At 46.8% G+C, this 22,149-nt stretch overlaps 1 protein-coding gene across 1 annotated transcript in view; it reads left to right on the forward strand.

The window, feature by feature from the left end:
• The first annotated feature begins 254 nt into the window (after positions 1–254).
• Positions 255–22,149, forward strand: part of GPC3 (glypican 3) — a 422,702-nt gene continuing 400,807 nt past the window's right edge. The window contains exon 1 of the mRNA XM_081794176.1: positions 255–629. Within this exon, the coding sequence (XP_081650302.1) occupies positions 455–629 (175 nt within the window). The 5' untranslated portion in view covers positions 255–454. The remainder of the gene's footprint in view (positions 630–22,149) is intronic.

Genomic DNA, 22,149 nt, shown 5'->3' on the forward strand with positions numbered 1-22,149 from the left:
AGTAGTTATGCCAGAGCGCCCTGGGTAGAGCGGCGGCGAGCGGGCAGCTGGGCTGGGCCGCCAGGAGCCACCGCACGCGCTCGGCGCCCTCCTCCCCGCCGCCCTCGCCCCGTTCCCGCGCCGCCGCGCCCCCGCGGGCCCCGCGGCCCCGCGCCCCGCACCCGCGGGCTCGCCACCGCTCGGCGGCCGCCGCCCCCTGGCCGCGCGCTTGGCCTCGCCCCGCCCCGCCCGGTCCCCCGTCGCCCCGCCCCGCCCGCCGGCCCCGCCCCGCCCGAGCCGCCGAGCCGTTCCCGCCCTCGCCCCGCGCCCAGGTAGCTGCGAGGAAACTTTTGCCGCGGCTGGGTAGCGGCACGTCTCCCGCTCCTCAGGGCCGCTGCCAGCCTCGCCGGGTCTCGGGACTGCTCTCGCTCCCGCTGCCACTCTCCCGCGCTCTCCTCGCTGCCCGCGAAGCAGGATGGCGGGGACCGTGCGCACCGCGTGCTTGGTGGTGGCGATGCTGCTCGGCTTGGACTGCCCGGGACAGGCGCAGCCCCCGCCGCCGCCGCCGGACGCCACCTGTCACCAGGTCCGCTCCTTCTTCCAGAGACTGCAGCCCGGACTCAAGTGGGTGCCCGAAACCCCCGTGCCAGGTGAGGAGGAGTCCCCGCGCGCGTGCCCCGCGCCCGGCGGTGAGCCGGGGTGGGGGTGGGGGGGGGGCGAGTGGCGGCCGTACCCCGAGCGCGCCGGCCCCGCGGGCCGGCGGTCGTACGCCCCGCCGCTGGGCACTCGGGAGCGGTCGCTGCGCCCGCGGCCCGGCCAGGTCTACCGGGGGAGGGCGGAAGGGTGAGTAGGGATCGTGTCTGCATCCCCCCGACTCGCTCTGCTGTCGGGGAAGGTGCGGGTGGGAGGAACCGCGGGGATGGCCTTCCCGCGAGCGCGCATTTTTGGGGGGAGGGCGGGAAGGGGGGAGCTGCCTCCCTGGGCCTCGGCGAACTGCCGCCCCACAGCCGAGCCGGTGCCTCGGGCGTTTGCCACCCTCGCTCGCACGAACGTGCCAGCATTTCAGCCTCAGCTGGACCGCGGCTCCGGCCGTTCCCTCCCCAACCTGCCCCCACGCCCTCCTTTCCGCAGCCTGGGTTCCCGGGGCTCGCGGGCCCAAGTGCAGGCAAAGTTGAGGACAGATCTCCGAATCCGCAGTGGCAGGTAGAGACACGCTGGGGGAAACTTTTGAGTAGGTGGGTCCCCGCGATGAGGAGGACCGATCCTTTTCCTTCAAAACAGCGTCCCTTATCTAGGTTGGCAAAATCGCTTCGGAAACGGTGCTGCTGGCCGGGGAGCAGGAGTCCAAAGATGATTTAACTCCTCCCCTTCTCAAATTCATCTGCCTTCTTGACAGGCTGGACCCTGAAGGGGAGATGATTTTAGGTGGAGGAAAGTTTCCGAACGCCTGCCTTTTGTTCTGCACAATCAGATCGTGTTGTAAGGGCGTATTTTAACCTTAGCTCAGGGCTGCCGCTGTCAACAGATGAATATTAATGGCCTCGCGTGATTGACTGTCCCGCGGTTGGACTCCTAAAAGCCTGCTTTAGAATCCAATTAGGACAAGTTGCTACACTGACAATGCGGGCAAGAAGAGTTGGTTTCAAACAGGTTAATTTATCGGAGGTGCGCTCCGCAGCAACGGCCGGTGGCAGTCGCAAACCCCGCGACGTCTGTGGCCTCCGGGGTCTCTTTCCCGACCCGTGCATCCGGCGGGGCGCGCGCCCCGCGCTTCGGAGGGATCGGGAAGCAGCCCTCGTCAAAACTTGGCTCGTGGCTCTCAACAAGTCAGAGAGGCGGGTCCGATGGTCGGACCAAGTTGTGAATGCGATGCGCGCCCTGTGGGCGCTAGCAGCGAGCGTTCGCTAGCGGGAGGTTACCTAGGCAGCCAGCGGCGCCCTCAGCCCTCAGCCTTTTCTTTAGGTGGATGAAAAGAGCCAAGCGAGCCTGCTGTTTGGTTGCAAAGGTAATTGGTCACCCCTTTTGGCGACTGAAATGCATTTGCGCGTACGTTAAATATTGCTTGGCAGGATTTCGCTTTATGGGAGGGGAGAACTGCCTCTTCCACTGTTAGGTGTTAATAACGTACCGCGTGGGCGTGTGCAGGAGCCGTAAGGGGCAACCTATGAATCGGTTCCACAGAGCTGAAACAACAGGCGAACGTCTCTCCCCTCGAAGTGCCGTGGTAATTAGATTGCTAAGGCCAGAGAACACGCTTTTGTTGATAATGTAAAAATTGGTCCTCGCAGGATGAGTCCCCACAAGATGAATGGGTCCAGGGTTGGGGTTGGGGCCACATTTGGCTGATTTGAAGCCAGGGAGTAAAGGCTGTGCTCAAAAGAAGAAAAAGACCAGAGGGAACACGCCGATACTCAGTGAGCAACCCCCTCCCTCTACGCACACTCGTGCTGGCTGGTGCTGGCCGTCCCTCCTCCTCCCCAGCTCTCTGGCTGCCTGCCTCTTCACAGCATCTGTATACAAGTACTGGGACGGCCCACACACTGCGTGTAAGAGATTTGGCCTGGGCCTCCTCCCTCTGAGCTCCCTTGCTCCCTGCCTAGGGATGGCCATGCTGCAGAGAACAGGAACTCCTAATGGGGATTTTTCCTTTTCCTCCAGTATTTCCCGAACTCTGTAGGAAAAAAAAAAAAACAAACACAAAAAACCTCACTTTCCAAGGGTCTTCGTAGAAACCCAGCTTCCCTGCTTCACTTGTATTTAACAAACACGTGCCGTGGTGAGCTCTACGTGGCCGGCACTGCTTTGACTCCGGCTGGAGTAAGGCCAAACTTCAAATACGGCGATACCCATGCCGCTACCATGTATCCTGGCTTTTCGGGGGGCAGTGCAGATTGCCAGTACTCTGTCTTGGCACGAAAACCGTGTGTCCTGGACTTCACTTGGGCAAATGTGGTCACTGTAGAGTGGAAAACATGGTGAAAATCCTAATGTCCATGTGTGGAAAGAGCTCATCAGTATTTCAGAGAAGAGACGATAATGGCAGACTGAATACAATGGCAAGTGCATAATTTCAAAGTGAATAAATGTGTAATTTGCTGCTGTCATTCAGTGGTTGGAAATTGAAAGAGAGCTGCAAATTATTTGATAGTTATGAACCATCAAGATGACCGCTTGACTTTTTTTTTTCCATCTATATTTTAAGCCGTGTTCAGTTTTCCCGCTTCACTGTATTAACTGCATTAAAGCTTTCTTTGTCCCAGATAAAATGAGATTTGGTCACAGTAAGGAGAAATCCTGGAGAATGTCCTGTCTCACTTAGGGGGAGCATTTGGGATTGACTGCTAACTTCGGCCATTAGCAGAATTGGGTTCGAGTGGATAAGGTACATTTCTTATGCTAATATGGATGAGACTAAATGGCGTTTGAAATCAGCCAGCCTAAACAATAAATCACTGGTGTTGAAGGGGGCTACACCAGACTTCCACAAAGCTGATCTAAAGCCTTACAATCTCATGTTCCCATTTCTTTTAGAGCGTTCAAAGGCACGGGATAGCAATTCTAAATAGCATGTCCCCCAAATCCATAGATCTTTTCATACCCCACTCTCTTTTTTAAGGATTTGTAACTTGGAAAGCACCACAGATGGAAACCAGGCACACAGAGTTAGCATTTGGCAGAAAAATCCATATAACTGACTTTCAGTGTAGCTCTTTTGCCCTTATTTAATTTAGAAAAATTCAGAAAAAAGCCAATGAGCTCATAAGTCTAGATGTTTATTTTGTTTTGCTTAACCTACCCACAGGCGCAATCAAGAATGGATACAATTTTAGGCAAGGAACGTGAGCTAGTAATCAGACAATGATGTTTCCAATTGTCTCAAGGGAATGTTACAGAAGTCTGAAAAAAAATTCCTCTAAACAAAAATCAAGTGTAATTCACTTTATGAATGCCATACACCACTTTTGTGGGGGGTGGTGGTGAAGGGGACGGACCGGAATGAGAAAATCAAACAAACCGTGGTAGTGTTGCAACTCCCCAAAGATTGAGGGATCTTGCCTTAGAGGGCCTTGGAAAGTGCGGGAACCGATCCAGAAGGCCAAACTCCGGTATGGGTAAAAGGCAACCCTGAAGAGCCAGGATGGACTTGGCGTGTCTCAAAATAGATGAAACGACATAAAAATCAAGATCAGCATTCTCGAAACGAAGAGAGAGTGTGCTATTGGTTGTTGTTGTTTTAAAGAGTGAGAACTAGCAACCGTATCTGGGTGGCCAGCTGTGGTTCCCCCATTCGTTTGAAGCAGTTAGTGGTCCTAGCGTCAAGAGGGAGAAGAAGAAGTGAAGTGTTGGGAGGGTTTTCTCTCTTCCGAGACCGCACCAGACATTTGGGCCAGCAGGTGATGCGTTAAAACTTGGAAAAAGTCGTATTATTGTATGCTAACTGGGAACGGTTGGGAGAATCCTTCCGAATGTGGCCAGTGTATTTCTTCCACGCGCCCCGATGGTCGGTCCCGAGCTGTGCGTGGAGGGAAGCGTGGATCCGATTGAGGAGATAGCTGCTGACTTGGGCTGCAACGAGTGTGAGAGTGGCGCCCCTTGGCAGGCCCTGCACGAGGTGCTGGAGGTGCCGAGGGGAGCAAGACACAGTCCCTTTTGTCAAGGCCGCTCGCATTCTAGCGGGGGAGCATACGCGTAAACAGGCTTCTCAGGAAACTTGTAGGATTAAACAGGGTGAAAAGGGCTAGAAAATACCTCCAGGAAATTGGCTGAAATGGTCACAATAGCCAGCCTGGGCAAGGGAAAAGAACTGAAGAGATGAAGTGGGAGATAGGGCGACCGCTCTTAATAGGGCCGCCATCTTACAAAGTTTTCTTAATTCTTGGAGCAAATTCCGTGTTTGTAAGCATTAGGAGATGTGTGCACGAGATAATTCTGATGGATGCTAGATGACACAGATGGTGTCAGTTTTGCAATTTTTTTTCCCTATGGGCTGGTAGATTGCATCCAATATTTTGATGCAATATTTTTGAGCATTCTGCTACTTTCATCTTCAGAGTCGCAGTGTTTGGTGTTCACTGTAGCCTGGAAAAAGGCTGCTTATTACCAACCTGGGAAGAAAGAGGCCTGGATTTGTCTGCTATGAGACAAGACAGAAAATATTTTTTCTCCTTAAATGGCAGCTATCAATGACCATGCCAACTTTAGTGTTTGATGCATGTACAAAAGCATGGGTCTTAAGAGGTATCTTATTACTCATTTCTAAGAAAATTGAAGATAATCACTTATAACTTGTGCACCCGATACATCATTTGGAAAGAATTTCACTGGGGATCATATTGCTCAACTGAAAAGTTCTGGCACGCTGAATTTGTACATTTTTGTGAATGCTTCCTTTACTCTGATCTCTCGCTTTTTTCTGCATATGGTTATTTGTATGTTTTAGATTAGAAGCTTCTTAAAGGGAAAGCACTGCATTTGATGCAGTGTTGAGCACAATACCGAGAGCACCATAGGGCAGTTAGGAAATTATTGACGATAATAGAATTTCTAGATCATTATGTATTCGCTATGAACTCTCAAATACTTTCCTAAGCTCTGTGTCATCTTACTTATTTTAAAAGCCTAAGTCCAGTTTCTTCTGGCACATTATTGGGGTGTGTGGACAAACTTTTCAGGCTACATATATTTTGACTGGAGAAAGATCCGGTCTTTCCTTAGTTAGCTGGCAACGCATACCATCAAGAAGGGCTTATTAATGTCGAGTACCCAAAGAACAGATTGAAATTAGCAACATTGTTATGACTGGTTTAGTATCATTACAGATCCACAATTATTATAGCACATAAACTGTAGGACAACTCTTAAATCAAACTCTCTTTGATTTCATGTCAGCTAGACCTTTCTCGTTAACGTTGACATTACCGTATTTGGGAGTTGAGCTATATAACACATGCACAGACCTGTTGAAGTACCCCACACGTTTCTGTAACCTGGGATCAGAATTTGTGCTCAGGCTCAATTCAAGAGACCGTAGTAGGAGCCAACATCTATTCAGCCCTAGCCAAGCTTGCAAATGGGTTTGATATTTTGGGTAATCTAGGGTCTAATGGCCAGTGTGGGCAGAACCTTCCCCCCCACTCATCTGCCCATATTTAGCAAATTGTCTGGCTTGAAACAGGATCTCCAGCACTCCATTAAGAAATGAGCATCGGAGAATAGAATCCAAATCACGGGCCCCAGACTGGCTTTGGAGACAGCATAAGGTAATGGGAATTTACCTTCTGAGATAGAATGTCAGGGAGAATGCGATTCAGAAAGCAAGGTGAAGGTGGGCATACCGACAGAGAAAATGTGCATTTTGAAATGCTGCGTTTGAGGGGAAAACCCTCACTGGAACATTATCGTCTCGCTTGAACACCTTGTTGAATACAAAGTAAAGAAGATTTGGTTCCGTACTTCCAGTTGGGCCGATTGAAGATCAATTACGTGGGTGCCAATTAGTAGAAATACTTGTCTGCCGTTTTTAAACAAAAATGAATCCAGATTGATTACCAAGAAAGGCATTTTCACTTCTTCCTCTTTGTGTGTAGCTGGATAAAGCCTTATTGGAGAGTTTGTATTTTTCCTCATGAGTAAAAAAAAGAGTCAGTGTTAGGACCAAAATGCATTGCCAGTGTTCCAAACAGTTAATTACTTCCAGTAACTGAAATTGTATTTATATGCTAGATTAGTAAATCTCCTAAGCTCTTTGAAGTATACTTAATAGGCTTATATTGATAAATAATTGATAGGAAGGGAGATAAAAATACAAGTGAAAGTGGCAAGAAAAAGGCACAGGGAAGTTAAAGCCATTATTAAAGAAACCCCCACTCATTGTATCCTGTCTATCCACCTGAAAGTTGAATGATGTACATTTCTCAGAAATGATGGTTCTGAGGGCCGCCTGGGTGGCTCAGTCGGTTTAGTGTCTGACTCTTGCTTTCATCTCAGGTCATGATCTCAGGGTCGGGGCGATTGACCCTGCATCAGGCTCCACGCTATGCATGGAACCTGCTTGAGATTCTCTCTCTCCCTCCCCTTCTCTCTGCCCCTCCCCCCGCACATGCGTGCGCATGTGCGTGCTCGCTCTCTCTCCCTCTCTCAAATAAAATAAAATGAATAATGATAATGAAACATAAAATATTTTAGAAAAAGAAGCGATGCTTTTGAGAATATCCTGTGTTTTTCAGGATTTTCACAATGAAATATGTGTTTATTTCTTATAAATCCAGAATGAGGCAGAATTTTAGACTACAATTTTAATTGGTCTTCCTGAGTCTGTCTTGTGGAAATAAGTTTATGACTGGAAAATTAGAAATTGTGAGTATGGCATCTTTCAGGCATGTGTTCCTTTTCATCTGTATCTGCAGAATCTAGCACAGAGCCTAGTACAAATCGTAGGTGCTCAATAAATATCTGTAGACTGAATGAATGAATGGAGGTAGAAATGTATTACAAAGAAAATTTCCATGAAGCCAATATTTAAGTAGTTGATTCACTTTTACTAATATATTAAGGTTTCTAAAAAAGTAACTATTTTTCAGGTCAAAAATCCATTTGTTGTCTATAGGTAAGTGTCAAAGAACTGCTTTAATTCATGTGGCTGCACTCTAATTCCCTGAAAGAAGTAGACTAGCCAAATCTTACGAGAGGTAAGTATTCTGTGCTTGTCTACAAGGCTATTCTAAGTAGTTTATAGATAAATACATCTACGTCTACATAAATGCATACATTTCCTTTACAAATCTGTGGTATTTAGGTTCCAAAAATAATGCAGCTTGGTGGCACTTACAGAAACATACAAGGAATGTACGTAAGTTTTTCTTTGCTCTTTGGTGTTCCTTACGTAGAACATCGAGTTTCATAAGTGTACATTTAGAAGGACATAATCCAAAGTGGATATTCAGCCATGGAGATTTTATTGGAGTAGGATAAAGGGCCTCATGAGAGTTCTCTTAATTTCTGTATGCGTTAGAGCAGACTTTTAAAGTCAGCTGAGAAAACTCAACTAGTTGGCTAGGGATGACCCACTGGGAATTCTTTCAGCTAGAAGCCCAACTAGGAAAGAGGGTAAAAAAGAAAGGGAGGGTGTTCTTTTGAAAAATAATATCAGAATTGCCTCCTCAATTATGGTTCTGTTCCCTCTCCCCTAAACTCTTCATTCTGGTACTTGTAGTATATAGCAGCATCCTGGGATTCCTCATTGCTCTCTGTCCAGTTTTGGTTTGGATGATCGAAGCTGAGGGAAACGTGGGGAAGAGAGGAAGGGTTAGAGCTACAGATTCAGGGAGGACGTTCAAATCCCTTACCCTGGCATGTATCAGAAAGTTCACTGACACATAACAGACTTGAAAGGAGTAGAAAACATTTGACTTTGGAAATTTGCATGTGCAGAGAAAATGTGGAGATATGCCCCAATTGCATCTGGGTCACAGAAATACTCTTTGTGCACGTCTTGGTTTTGTGAAGTACATAGCTTATTCATAGCATCTGCCAGACCCTACAGTCGTTGAATGCGGGAGCTACATTTGATTCATCGTGATATCCTCTAGAGTGGTGAGTAGAGGGCCTTGTACAGAGTTGTTAATAAAGATTGGAATGAATGTGAGAATAAACGCCTAGAGACACAGTCTGCAGGACTTGACCGCTGTTGAATGAGATCCTAGGATCTCTGGATGCATCATTGTCTAAGTTGATCTGCGGTAGGGACTGCGGATGGGGTGGTGGAGGGGAAGCCGTTTTATTTGTTCTCTGTGGCCCTGGGAGCCTTGTTGCCCCTCTTTCAAGATTGAAGTGGGGGGGGGGGAGTGACAGATGGAAAATTTTACCTACAGATTTATCTAAATGTGGTCCTTGGGGGGAACCTGGCTGGCTCAGTCGGTGGAGCATGCGACTCTTGATCTTGGGATCGTGAGTTCAAGCCTCACATTGGGTATAGAGCCTACTTAAAAAAATAAGTGTGGTGTTTGGATATGTTTTACATGTATTTATATTTATATATTTATATGTATGTGTGTATTCATAGGTTATATATGTACAAATATTCTATATTTCTATTTTGATAGCAACAATTTGTAATCATGTGTTAAACTGTTTGAAAGTTGTTAATTATTACTGTTGGTAGTGAGAGGTCTTTGAAAAAAAATTTTTTTAATGCTTATTTATTTGAGAGAGAGAGAGAGAGGGAGGGAGAAAGAGGCAGAACGCGAGCTGGGGACAGCAGAGAGAGAGGGAGACACAGAATCTGAAGCAGGCTCCAGGCTCCGAGCGGTCAGCACAGAGCACGATGCGGGGCTCAAACTCACAAACTGCAAGACCATGACCTGAGCTGAAGTCGGATGCTTAACTGACTGAGCCACCCAGGCGCCCCAATAGTGGGTGGTCTTTTACAACCATACCTTACATTTGTGTCGTGAAAGCCTTGCTTTCATATATCTTATGTACAGACAATGCAGTCACTCACAAAGTGTCCGCAGATTTTGAGTTCCACTAAGCGGTTTGGTTCCAACACACACACATACACACTCACGTTTTTACACTCATACATACCAACATACAATATCCCTACATCTGTCCATCCTTAATAACCTAGAGAATAAGCCTAGCTTACCCTGGGAAGAGATAAGGGGTACAGCTTTTCAGAGCTCGAGTAAACCATTTTCAGTTGGATTGGCCCCAAATTGTTGCAGAGCAAATTGTCACTGATATCATAGAGCTCATTTATTAAGTTCCATCATTATCCTAAGTACAGAGATGTGATCGCCATTTAAAGCAGTGGTGGTCAACCCATACTGTGAATTTGGCTCATTTCGGAGAATGACTTCTAGCACTGGCTGCATAGCATGTTGAGCTCCGTAGAAATGAGAATGTGACCCAAGAGGCAGTTTCCAAGTTAGCTTTCATGGACTGATTGTATTGGGGACCACATTGAGTTGTTTTGGAAAACAGATGGAAATTCTCAGCAAAGGAACCTACTAATAATGAACCTTATATGCTATCTCTGCATAAATATTTAAAAGTTTTTCATTCGTTCTCTCCTTCAGCCAACATTCACTGAGCACTGATTCTAAGCCAGGTACTGATGGCGTGAGATAAAATCACTGCCTATAAGGAAAACCAGAGATGTCAAGGCAGTGCCATGAGAGCTGTCATGGAGCTGGGCACCATGGATGGATCTGGGGGGCTGTTGAGCTATGGAGGAGGGGTGCCCCGCTGCCCTTAAGTTGGCTGTCATGTAAGGTATACGCAGAAGCACAAAGAGACAAAATGACACATTTGTTGGGCTGGAATACTTTGGATTGCTTGGCGAACAGCTGTGGGGAAAGGAGAGGAAAGATGAACTGGAAAAGTAGGCAGGAAATGCTGAGGAGTTTCCTCGGGCCGTGTCCAAGCATGATGAGGAGCCATGAAAACATTTTAAGAAGAGAAAACATATGGAAAATGACCGGAGAGTGAGTGGTGACAAGGAGTTTTAGTAATACAGGTGAAGAAGGAGGGCAGTAAATAAGGGAGTAAAAGATAAAGTTGAGAGACTAGAGGAAGTGGACCAGGTAAGTCTAGAACTTCTAGTTTTTCTGGGTGGTGGGGTATGGCACATAATAGGCGGTCAGGAAATATTTGTTAAATAAATGAGTGAAATATAGGCAGAATATACTTTTTAAAATATTTTTAAACTAAACTCTACCCCCAGTGTGGGGGCTTGAACAGACGACCTTGAGGTCAAACATCACATGCTCTACCAACTGAGCCAGCCAGGCGCCCCAGGAAGAACATATTTTTAAGGGGTGAAATAACGAGTTTGATTTTGAAGGGGCTGAGTTTGAGGGGTTCTTTGATCATTGAGGCAGAAATGTCTGCTAGACAGTTGAGCCTGTGTTTTGGATCATAGAAGAGAGAGAAATCAGGGCTGGGGATACATACTTGGACATTAACAGAATATAGATGGTAATTGAAACTCTGGGAATAGATGAGATCACTGGGAAATAGTATGTATACTCTTCTAGAGTTCAGGAGAAGCATAGTTGGGACTCATCAGCATATAGGCTTAAGTTGGAAGTCATGGGTGTGGATGATATTTTCCAGGCTTTTGCATGTGACACATCTTAAAATGCATTTTGCCAACATCTGGTGATTTAAAAAAAAAAAAACTGCCAAAGACTTCAAGAATTCTCTTGATTAAGAGAAAGTATGAGTATATGTTGTCATGGTCCAAGATTTTGTAAATAAGATAATGCACTACCAAATGCACGTGCGTGCGCGAACACACGCGCGCACACACACACACACACACACACACACACGAGGGTGGGGGGGATGTAGAGAAGTACATTTGAATCAAGGGATTGGACTTCTATTATTTTTGATAGCAGTAATTAATAATTTGGTGTGATCTTTAAACTGTTGGCAAGTTGTTAATTGTTACTCTTAGCAGTGGGTGGTCTTTCACAACCATTTGTGTTGTGAAAGCTTTGCATTCACATATCTTATGTACAGACAATGCAACCACTAATAAAGTGTCCCTAGCTTCTGAATTCCGCTGACCTGCTTGCTTCTGACATAGAGACCCCTCTGCACACTACCCCCCTACCCCCACTAGCTGGGGAGCAGCGTCTCACTCTGGAGAATGAAAGCTGTAGCTGTGTGTAGCTTTTGGAGCTCTGGTCTCTATTCCACGGCAGACTGGGCCCTGCTGGCTGGTCTCTGAAACATGTGGTTCCAAGCAAATACTAGGCATACTTGTGTAATTGGGCTGATCTTGTCTTCAGTGTCTATGGAGATGTAATGTTTTCTTTGGTTGCGGGGAGAGAGGGTGGTCTAATGTTCTGTTTCTCTGGCATGAATAGTTTCTTTAATTTCCCTTTTGGTTAAGAGATTGCCTTCATTGGGGCTTCTACTTTCATTCAATGTAAGCTTGAAAGCCCTTGATCTCTAGCTGATTGAAAAAAAAAATTTTTTTAATGTTTATTTTTGAGAGAGAGCGCGAGTCGTGGAGGGGCAAAGAGAGGGAGAGGCACAGAATCCGAAGTAGGCTCTAGGCTCCGAGCTGTCAGCTTAGAGCCCGACATGGGGCTTGAACTCAGGAACTGAGAGATCATAACCTGGGCCGAAGCTGGACGCTTAACGGACACAGCCACCCAGGCGCCCCTCCAGTTGATGTTTGGAGGCCACTTTCAGGTTGATGGAATAGTTTGGAAAGGCCCCAAGGGAAGAGCATGGAGACTACCATTTACTGAGTGCCTGCTATGTGCCAGGTGCTTTACGTTTAATCTCATTTAATCTACACAGCAAACCTGAAAGATAGGTGGCATCATCTCCATTTTACAGGTGAAGAAACTGAGGCCCAGAAAGGTTTCCTTTCCCCAGGGTTGTGTAAGCGGCAGGGCCACGATTTGCATCTGGATTTGTCTCACTCGATAGCGCATGGTCTTTCTAGTATGCCCACTGGGTTCTGAGGGGGAAGGAATATGGTCTGGATATAAAGCATTTGACTTAACTTCCCACACTCCTTTGACTTTGTGACATTTTTTTGCTCTGGGCTCCTCTCCTACTCCAGAGCTGATTCTCTCTCTGCTTGTTTGCCTTCTTCCTCCCACCCCTTCTTAGACGCAAGTGCTCCAGCAGCCTTTGTCCTTTGCCCCTTCTGTTCTCTCTCTGCTCATTCCCACACCCATTCCCATGACTTCATTATCTTCGCTGTTCGAATGACTCCCATATCTCTTTCCAGCCTGACCTCTTTCTTGCTGTCCGGTTCAGAATTTCCTAGTCGCCCGCCGAGCATCTCCATCCAGAAGTCCTGCCAACGCTTCACTTTCAACAGAGCCAAAAACTAGTCCATCATTTTCTTTTCCTGTCTGCACAAACCTGCCTCTCTCCAACATTCTGCATTTCTGGTGATAGCAACTCTGGTACCCGGGCCTGAAGCCATGAAATCATCTTGGACTTCTCTCTGTACACATCTCTCACCCAAATGAAATGGCTAAGTCCTGCAAGTCTGCCTCCGTCGTGTCTGTCCGTCGCCCTTACCTCCTTGGCACGTGTGCCCTCTAAGCACATCAGGCTCCTATCTGAAAGGACCCTGTAGTTGTCTGCTCCCAAGCCTTTGCTTATGGGCCACCTGACTGTCTGCCTTTTATTGATGCAGTCATCTAGTCCTACCCACTTTTCAAGGCGGCGGTGCGATCCGCCTCCTGCATGAATCATATCGGGATTCCCTATGACACTTCCCTTTGAACCCTGGCATCACTGTACTTCTCCTATGGCCTTGGGTCTCGCTGGCTCTTCTAATTATTTATATACTGGGCTTCCTACTAGAGGCTTCCTCCTTAAAGTGTGGCCCATGCACCAGTGGCATCCGCATCATCTGAGAGCTTGTAAGAAATGCAGAACCTCAGGCCCCATCCCAGACCTGCTGAACCACATCTGTATTTTTAAACAAGATCCTCAGGTGATCTGGATGCACGTTAAAGCTGGAGAAGGGCTGCTCGCGAGTGTAAGCTCCTTCAGGGCAAGAACCTTGCAGGAGTTAAGGGAGGGTTTTGCACATAATAGATCAATGTTCTTTTGATTTCTTGCATTTGTGCTGGCTTCCCCATTCATTCATTCATGTGGCCTCCGAGACCCTAAACACAAGAAATTTATGTGGGGAGGGAGGAAGAGGAAGGAGAGAAAGAGAGAGTGGGGGAGAGAGAGAGAGAGAGAGAGAGAGGGAGAGAGAGACAGTCAGTGGGGGGAGAAGGAGGGAGGAGGGGTAGAATGAAGGGGCTGGATTGAGCCTGTATGATCTCTGCTCAGCAGCTGATAACTTTGTGACTGCTTTGGAAAACAATCTTTGCTCTCCCAGATGGTTAGGACCTCTTGTCTACTCCTTGGCTTAATTTAATGTGGCCAGAGGCAAATATCTTCGGAGACCATTATGCTCTTACCCTAGGGACCTGATGGTCTCCCACTTTCTTTTTTACTGGCTTTCTGGGCTGTACCTTCTCTGGCTGTGCCCAGCAGCCAGACTGGAACTTTTGAAGCGATTCAGAGAGCCATGGAAGAACTGTGCCCAGTGTTTCAAATAGTCCCTTCTGTTTTCAGAAACTGATTTTCTGCTTTGTTTTCAAACTTCAAAGTTTGCTTCTGAAATAAAGGTTTATTTTCCCCCACGGAATTCTGAAGGTTTTATACAAGTGTTAATTTCTAAAACCTAAGTCATTTCTTGCCTTTGAAACTTCAGTGCTGTGGGTCAATTTAATAACGTTGCCTGAAGGTTCTTTTGGCCTTCAAAAGCTGTCAGATTGCCTTTCTTTGTTCTTTGAGAGAGTAAGGTTGCCTCATTCACAAAGCTTGAAGGAGTTGAAACCAGCACTTATGCAATCATGCGGTCTTCCTCCACCCCGCAGGGATATCCAGTTTTATTATTTATTATTTATTTTCAAGCTAGGTCCTAGTGGCAATGAGATGTGTTGCCAACCGACAGTTCTGGGTGAAAGTCCCCAAAAGCCCATCACCATTTATTTCATGGAGTAGTGTTAAGAAGTAGCCCAAGTTACCGAGACACCCGTAGCTAAGGGGAACAGTGGATGTTCTGCGCACACCCATCGCTGCCCTTCTGGGGCTCAGAATAGCTCCAGAGCTACTGAGCCCCCCCCCCCCCCCCCCCCCCCCCCCCCCCCGTTCATCATCTGCCGGACTGCTTCCCACATCTTCCCTTTTCGTCTTCCTCCCTTCTACCGTCACACACTCTCTCAACTGGTTATAATTTAGAACAGAAGGTGTTTTATGGTTTGTTATATTTATTGAATGGTTTTGTGTTTCTTGTTCTGTAAAAAAATTGGATGAGTGGAATGTTTTATATTTTCCTATTTTACTTTTAAGTTGTATTTCCTTTTCCTATAGCTCCTGATTTCCTTTTCTCCTCTCTCTCTTCCCGCACGTTCCTCTGCCTCCTCCACATCCGCTTGCCCTCAGTGATTCTGGAGAGAAAACAGCCTTTCCATTTCTGTCCGCATATTTGGTTTGGGTACCTGGTGACTTCTCTCGGGATATTTCGAAATTTGATTCCTTAGTTTGGAAAGACAGAGCTCTAAAATATGCACCGATGAATTTACATTCCACTTTCTAAGAACTCTGAGTATTTAAAAGAGTTGTGTGTGTGTGTGTGTGTGTGTGTGTGTGCGCGCGTGTGTTGTACAGATAGCACAAGGCTAAATATAACTGACTGGAGTATCTCAGATCATTGCTATGTAGTTTACATTCTCTCTCACTTTGTCATAATTCTCAATGAATGCAAATTGCATCTTTGTTCTTAGAAATCTCTTTTCTTCCACTGAACTGCCTTTCCTTTTTCTAAAGATCAGGGAGCCCCTTTGAAACACTGCTAATGTGGGGTGGAATTGACACGTAGCTCGTAGGCTAACCAAACGTAGCTTGCTTTTCCCTGATGAAGTTATCACGTTTCAGGGCACGGTGCCACTTGCAGGATTTTATGGTCCTAGTTTCAAGTTTGACTTCAGGTTAAAGAGCGTATTCCGATTGGACTATTCCTTGGAATTTTGGCTTTGTCTTAACACTTATGGGAATCTTTTGTTTGGCCTGTATCTATTATCTCTTCCGGGCTTGGCCAAGGCTGTTAGGTTATACACCTATGTATAAATATTTAACAAGATAAGTTAGACAAAATGTGCTTGAAGATACCTCAGCCCTCCCACCCCCATCCCTGCCCCCGCCCCTGCTCAGTTTTTGTGTAGGGTCACACATGGTTGCTTTATCTCACATGTTTGGATTTGGAGGACATTCCTTTGCACTTTGCTTGATAGACACAATGAAATGGAAGCGTGCGAGTCCATCTTGACTACCAAAATGGTAGCACCAAGGAACAGATAACATTAGACTCCTCTTCCTATTTTTTTCTAACTGGTTATCCAAACTCCCCTAAGCCAGAGAGTTTTAGGTATGAGATTGTGTGTTTTTAAAGAAAATATTTTGGATAAAGACTAATGTTCTCAAGTCAGGAATAACAATTAGTACCATTCATTAATCAGGGGCATGTTTTGACTTTGAGTCCTGGCTAGGAAATATAAACTGTGAAAGTCACACATATATATGAACCTCAGGCAAATTTATGACTTGTCAGCCTTTTAAGGTTAAATTCTTAACCCCAAATCGGGGCTGGCTTTATATGTGGAGTCCGGCACATTCCTCTGGGCCACTGAACAACCCCCCCCCCCCCCCTCAGCCCCAGCCCTTTGCTTCACAGCAGCTAATGGCCTAATGAGCAAGAAGGATTTCTGCCTCTTATCAGCTGCCTAAACAGCAACAGGAAGGCTGATATACAGAGTATAGGTCAAAACCTCAGTTCTTAAACCAAAAACCTATAGGCTCAGTTTAAAACTCTGGATATGTGGTATCGCTGTAGTTATCAATGCCTGTCAGTGAAGGAGCTGGACACTTGAGTTCAACCAAATAGTAATAGTTGTCAAAAGTATGAACACTCTAATTAATTTTGCTAATAGTTCGTTCCTTCTTTGTTTAGTTCTTCTATAAATAGCCTTCATATAGGCTTTAATGAGCTTTTAGTTTGCGCCTGGAGGTTATTATGGTCATGCGGGGGTGTTTTGATTGTCAGATGGTGATGATGGAGGCAAGGGTATTTATATTTTGGCCCGGAGTTTGGAAGGGGCTGCCAAATAAACGTAAATAGCTATTTACTACTACTTTTATTTCTCTTTAAACCGAGTTTTTGAATAAATATGCACTCAACTTGCCACGGGAGTCAGAGACAGCTTTGTGCCTTCTCATATCGTAGTCAGACGTTTTAAGGAGAAAGAGTCCTTGCCTGTTTCTGAGAACCACTTGGAATCCAGGCTCAGACTCACAGAGAATAAATATTTTAGGGTATTCAGTGCCCATTATAGTGAAAGCCCCTTGACTTTCATCTTCTGCATTTGCATTTTGTCAGAGACAATAATGAAAACATTTTTTTCAGATTCCATCCTGTTGTTGAAAATCCTATTTACATAAACAGGCATTGTTGTGGCTTAGGGAAGAATGTGGGGTCCCATTCTTGAGCTCCTTGTATATCTTTGCTAAGGCTTGTCTAAATAGAAGTAATGACGCTTTAGTCTAAGCAGCTTTTCTCATTTAGGTAAGCAGGGTGGTTTGAAATTTCAGTTTACTAGATAATTGAGTCTCTTCTTAATTATTTCAGGCATGCAGGTTGCTCTCTTGATAGTAAAGACCCTAAAAATCTAGTAATCTCCTCAGGCATCCATTTGGTAATACAATCCTGTGCATTTTCAGGGGTTAATTTTCATGACAATTGTGCGTCCCCTCCCCACCCCCACCCTTGAAGAAATCCTGCTATCTTTTAGGGCCTTGGTCTCCTCACGTTTGCCAAAGCGCGTGCGCGCGCGCGCGCGGGCACACACACACACACACACACACACACACACACACACACACACGTATATATGGGTGTCGCTGGAATGACTGGATCTAGAGGGAATTTAAATGTATTCAGATTCATGCTCATTACACAACTTTCATTTAGAGTTTTTAATAGCCTTGTCATATTTCTCAGAAAATCATCTGCCTGACTTTGCCAGGCTTGGTTTTCTGCCCTGAATGAAAAACTGAAGATCAGCAAAAGTGGAGCCTAACTATCTCCTATTCGATCCTTTTGATAAAAAAAAAAAAAAAAAAAAAAAATCTCACAGGTCATCTGGGGCGGAGTGAGGTGGGAAAAAGCTAAAAAAAACAAAAATAGCCCAGGCTGCCTTCACATCTGCTAGTCATTCCCACTGGTGTGACTTCAATTCAGCAAGTTTTTATTGAGCACCTGTGGTGGGGGCGGTGCTAATAATCGTTAACATTTATTGAGCCGGGCGCTGTGCTAAGCCTTTATGGGCAACATCCCGTTTAACCCTCGCCACAGCACTACCAGGTGGGTATCATTATCTCCCCCATTTTACAGACGAGGAAACTGAGGCTTGGAGAGGTTTAGCGACTTGGCAAAGGTCAAATATTTTCTGACACGAATTAAACTCAGTCTGGTCCCAGGGCCGTGTTTCCAATCACTACTCTTGTGAAGGGCTCAGCATCTTGGGGAATGACTCCCCAAACCAGTTTTGAGAACTCAGTATGTGTGGGATGCTGGGGATCCAACGTCAAATAATTTAGTCATGGTGGGGGCGCCAGACGTGTAGACCGATGAGGACCACGCATGGAGGGGTCTCCAGATCTGTTGAGGGGAGGAAGGAGGGCATGGGAACGGGGAGCTGTGGCGTGAATCTGTGGGAATTCCGTGTCCTGAGGCAGCTCAGCAGCCTGGGGTCATGGGCATTTGATTTTCCTGTTCAGTGAAGGTCATCTTCTATGGGTTGAACTGCCTCAGCGATTGCATCAACCTGTTTCCATCGGGGCCCTGGCTGACTGTAGCGTCAGCTGCCTTGAACCCAGCACTGCTCAGACATGCAAGGTCGGCGCGGTGCGGGACCTCACCGGCCCTATGGTTCCCGTGTCACAATTTCTCTCTTATTGGACTTCTAAAAAAAAAAAAAAAAAAAAAAAACTAAATTAAATGAGGCAGATGTTCCTGAACCAAAGTGCTGTGGTCTCTAGAGCTGGTGGTTTTCTGAAGGCGGGTCATACAAGACTGGCGCCCACAGGGAGACCCCGGCTCCGGGTTTGGTTCGTTTAGCGTGAAGTGGAGCCCTCGTAGCGCCCCCTCTTGGAGCCCACGCTGGGCTCCGGGGAGCTCTGTGTCCGCATCACCCCCTGCTTGACAGAAGAACGAAGTGACTATTAACAGTTTGGGGGTTTTTCGGTGAAATCGTGGGAATGGAAGATAAATCCCCAAATCACCTGTTTGGGCAATTTATTTTTGTTTTTCATGGCTACCGAAGAAAGCAATGAGGAAACAAGTCACTCCTGAGCCGCACTGAAAAGTCCTTTATGTGCGGGGGCCCCTGGGTGGCTCAGTCAGTTAAGCATCCGACTTCGGTTCAGGGCATCCTCTCACGGTTTGTGAGTTCGAGCCCCGCATCGGGCCCTGTGCTGGCAGCTCGGAGCCTGGAGCCCGCTTGAGATTCTGTGTCTCCCTCTCTCTCTCCGCCCCTCCCCTGCCCACGCTCTGTGTCTCTCGCTCTCTCCCCCTCAAAAATAAACCTTAAAAAAACGTCTTTTATGTGTCACATTCACAAGTTAGCTTTTCCTCCGCTTTGGGAAACGTTTGGCTCAGGGTAAGGTGGACTCGCCAACGTGTGTGAGTGAGAGAGAGCGAGCGAGAGGAACCATACCCTTTAGCTTTCTATCTCAGCTTCCCCAAAACTCGTCGTGTCTCCAGGCTTCTTACAGCTGTTCTGCAATGGTTTGCTTGCCAACACCCTCCCATGCACTTGCTCCTTCGTTAAATCTCTTCCACAGAAAGCGGTTGCCACCAAGCCTAGACTTCGGTGACGGGCAGGAGGAGGGCCAATTAGTGAGGATTTTGATTCCTATTACGTGCGGGTGGGGGGAGGGGGAGGGAACTCTGTCCTTCCCAGTCCTTCAGATGCTCAAGTTGTAACACAGCAGTGTGTCGAAGATGTATAAAATTAGCGGAGCATTTACACAGCTATTCCCCAAGATGGCATAAATGCCACAGCACTAGAGCATGTCAGTGTAGACGCTGAGATCGGCTGAAGGATAGGAAAAAGGAAAAGATCAATCACGTTGCTTCTTGGGGATCAAGAGCGAGTGTTTGATTTTCCTCTGGTTGCGTTTTGCTCAGGCGCAGTGTGTATGTTGTGCTAACAAGGCAACCGACTCCCTTTTCCACAGGTTCCTATCGTCAGGAAAGGGGAACGATAAAATAGAGGGCACAGATTATTTACAGTGGCTGAGAATGTAATTACAAGGTGCAATGGCTTGAAACTGAAATTTAGGTTAGCCATTAGGGCTGGGAGAAGCATCTTAACAGTAAGGGCAATTGGGCATCGGAGAGATTTGCTTGGGAGCTGGTTAAGCAGCATCTCTAGAAGTGCCGAAGACCAGGACAGGTGTAATGTGGAGACAGACTCCTACCACATTCAAGGTTGGGCTGGAGGCCCAGACCGATAGGCATCTCCCTTTGTTGCCTGGCTCTGTTTGTGACTACCTAATTGCTAATAGCTCGAAAACGTTTCTTCATGTATCCAAAATATACCTGGTTTGTTAAGCATAAGAAAACAGACTTTCTGAAATACGGGCCAAGGACTGAGGCGGGATTAGGATTTTTTTCACTTCTGTAAGGCTTCTTTCTTCTTATAATATGGGGCTGCTGTTGTTAAAGTAACATTTGGGCTCTGTCTGTATGACTTTCTCAGGGCTGACCCCAGATAAAATTTGGTTTGGGTCTCTCTCTCTCTCTTTTTAGAGATAAAGCACGAGTGGGGGAGAGGGGCAGAGAGAATCTTAAGCATGCTCCATGCTCAGTGCGAGCCCAATGTGGGGATTGATCCCGTGACCCTGGGATCACGACGGAGCTGAAATAAAGAGTTGGACGCTCAACGGACCGAGCCACCGAGGTGCCCCTCTTTTAGCTTTTAAAAACATCTTTCCCCTCACCCCTACCCGCGTGGTTTGGGTTGCCTCCCCGTTCCCTTCTTTCCCGTGCTGGACAAAAATCCCAAGTAAACTCTTTAGCCTTGAGGTATAAGGAGATTACTCAAGGAGTGCTGCACTCAGAGACAACACCTGAGGAAATTGCCTAACTAGAGTACTAACTCACCCGTGATGAAACATTTAGATACTGCCAGGCAGATACTGGTAGGTGGGGTAGAAGGAGGGGGGCAGGTGTTAGTTTCCTAGGGCTGCCATAACGGATCGCCTCAAATTTGGTGGCTTAAAACAACTGGAATTTAGTCTCTTGCAGTTCTGGAGGCCAGAAGTTCAAAATCAAGGTGTCAGCAGGGTGTCAGCAGGAGGGAGGGGTCAGCCTCCCTCCACAGGCCCTACGGGAGGATCCTTGCTTGTGTCTTCCAAGCTTCCGGTGGCTGCAGGCCTTCCTTGGCTTGGGGGCTACATTGCTCCAGTCTCTGCCTCTGTCTTCACACGGCCTTCTCTTCTCCGTGTCCCTCTCTGTGTGTCTCTTGTAAGGACACTTGTCATCGGATTTAGGGCCCACCTGATTAATCCAGGATGACATCATCTTGACATCGTTAATTTAATTACATCTGCAAGATCGTCTTTCCAAATAAGGTCATGTTCACAGGTTCCAGGGCTTAGGACATGGGCATACCATTTTGGGGGACACCATTCACCCCACTACAGAAGGAGAGCTTTCTGGGCCTCTTTAACCACACCAATACATCAGAGATGTCCACTCTAAGGAGAACTTACTCCAGGGAAGCTGAAAGTTGGTTGTAAACATTCAGTGTGTTTCCTGAGAGGGATGTGGGTAGGAACTGCTGTTTAACTTGTTTTCTAAATGGCTAAATTGAGGACCAGAGGAGTGAAATGACTTACCCAACTCACCCTGGATCAGAAGTAAGAGTTCTGGGGGTGTCTGGCTGGCTCAGTTGGTGGAGCTTCTGACTCTTGATCTCAGGGTTGTGAGTTTGAGCCCCACATTAGCTGTAGAGATTGCTTAAAAATAAAGTCATTCATTCATTCAGAGCACACCTGTGTGCGAGCAGGGGGAGAGGCAGAAAGAGAGGGAGACACAGAATCCGAAGCAGGCTCCAGGCTCTGAGCCGAGAGCACCGAGCCTGATGTGGGGCTCGAACTCACAAACCGTGAGATCATGACCTGAGCTAAAGTCGGACACTTAACCAACCGAGCCACCCAGTGGCCCCAAAATAAATCTTTTTTAAAAAAGAAGAGCCCTGAAATGGAATAGGAGACCACATATGTTTTTAACTTTACTGATTTGAGAGAGAGAGAGAGAGTGCCAGCGAGCATGTGGGGGCATGCGTGAGCAGGGGAGGGGCAGAGAGAGAGGATCCCAAGCAGGCTCAGTTGTCACTGCAGATCCTGATGCGGGGCTTGAACCCACAAACCATGAGATCATGACCTGCAGTGAAATTGAGAGTCGGATGCTCGACCAACTGAGTCACCCAGGTGCACCAGGATACCCCGTTATTCAGCTTAGCATTTATGTCTTGACTCATGACTCCTGTTGAATTGGTTTTC

Source organism: Panthera onca, chromosome X (assembly GCF_046562875.1).
Source record: "Panthera onca isolate mPanOnc1 chromosome X, mPanOnc1 haplotype 2, whole genome shotgun sequence".
NCBI classification, from domain to species: Eukaryota; Metazoa; Chordata; class Mammalia; order Carnivora; family Felidae; genus Panthera; species Panthera onca.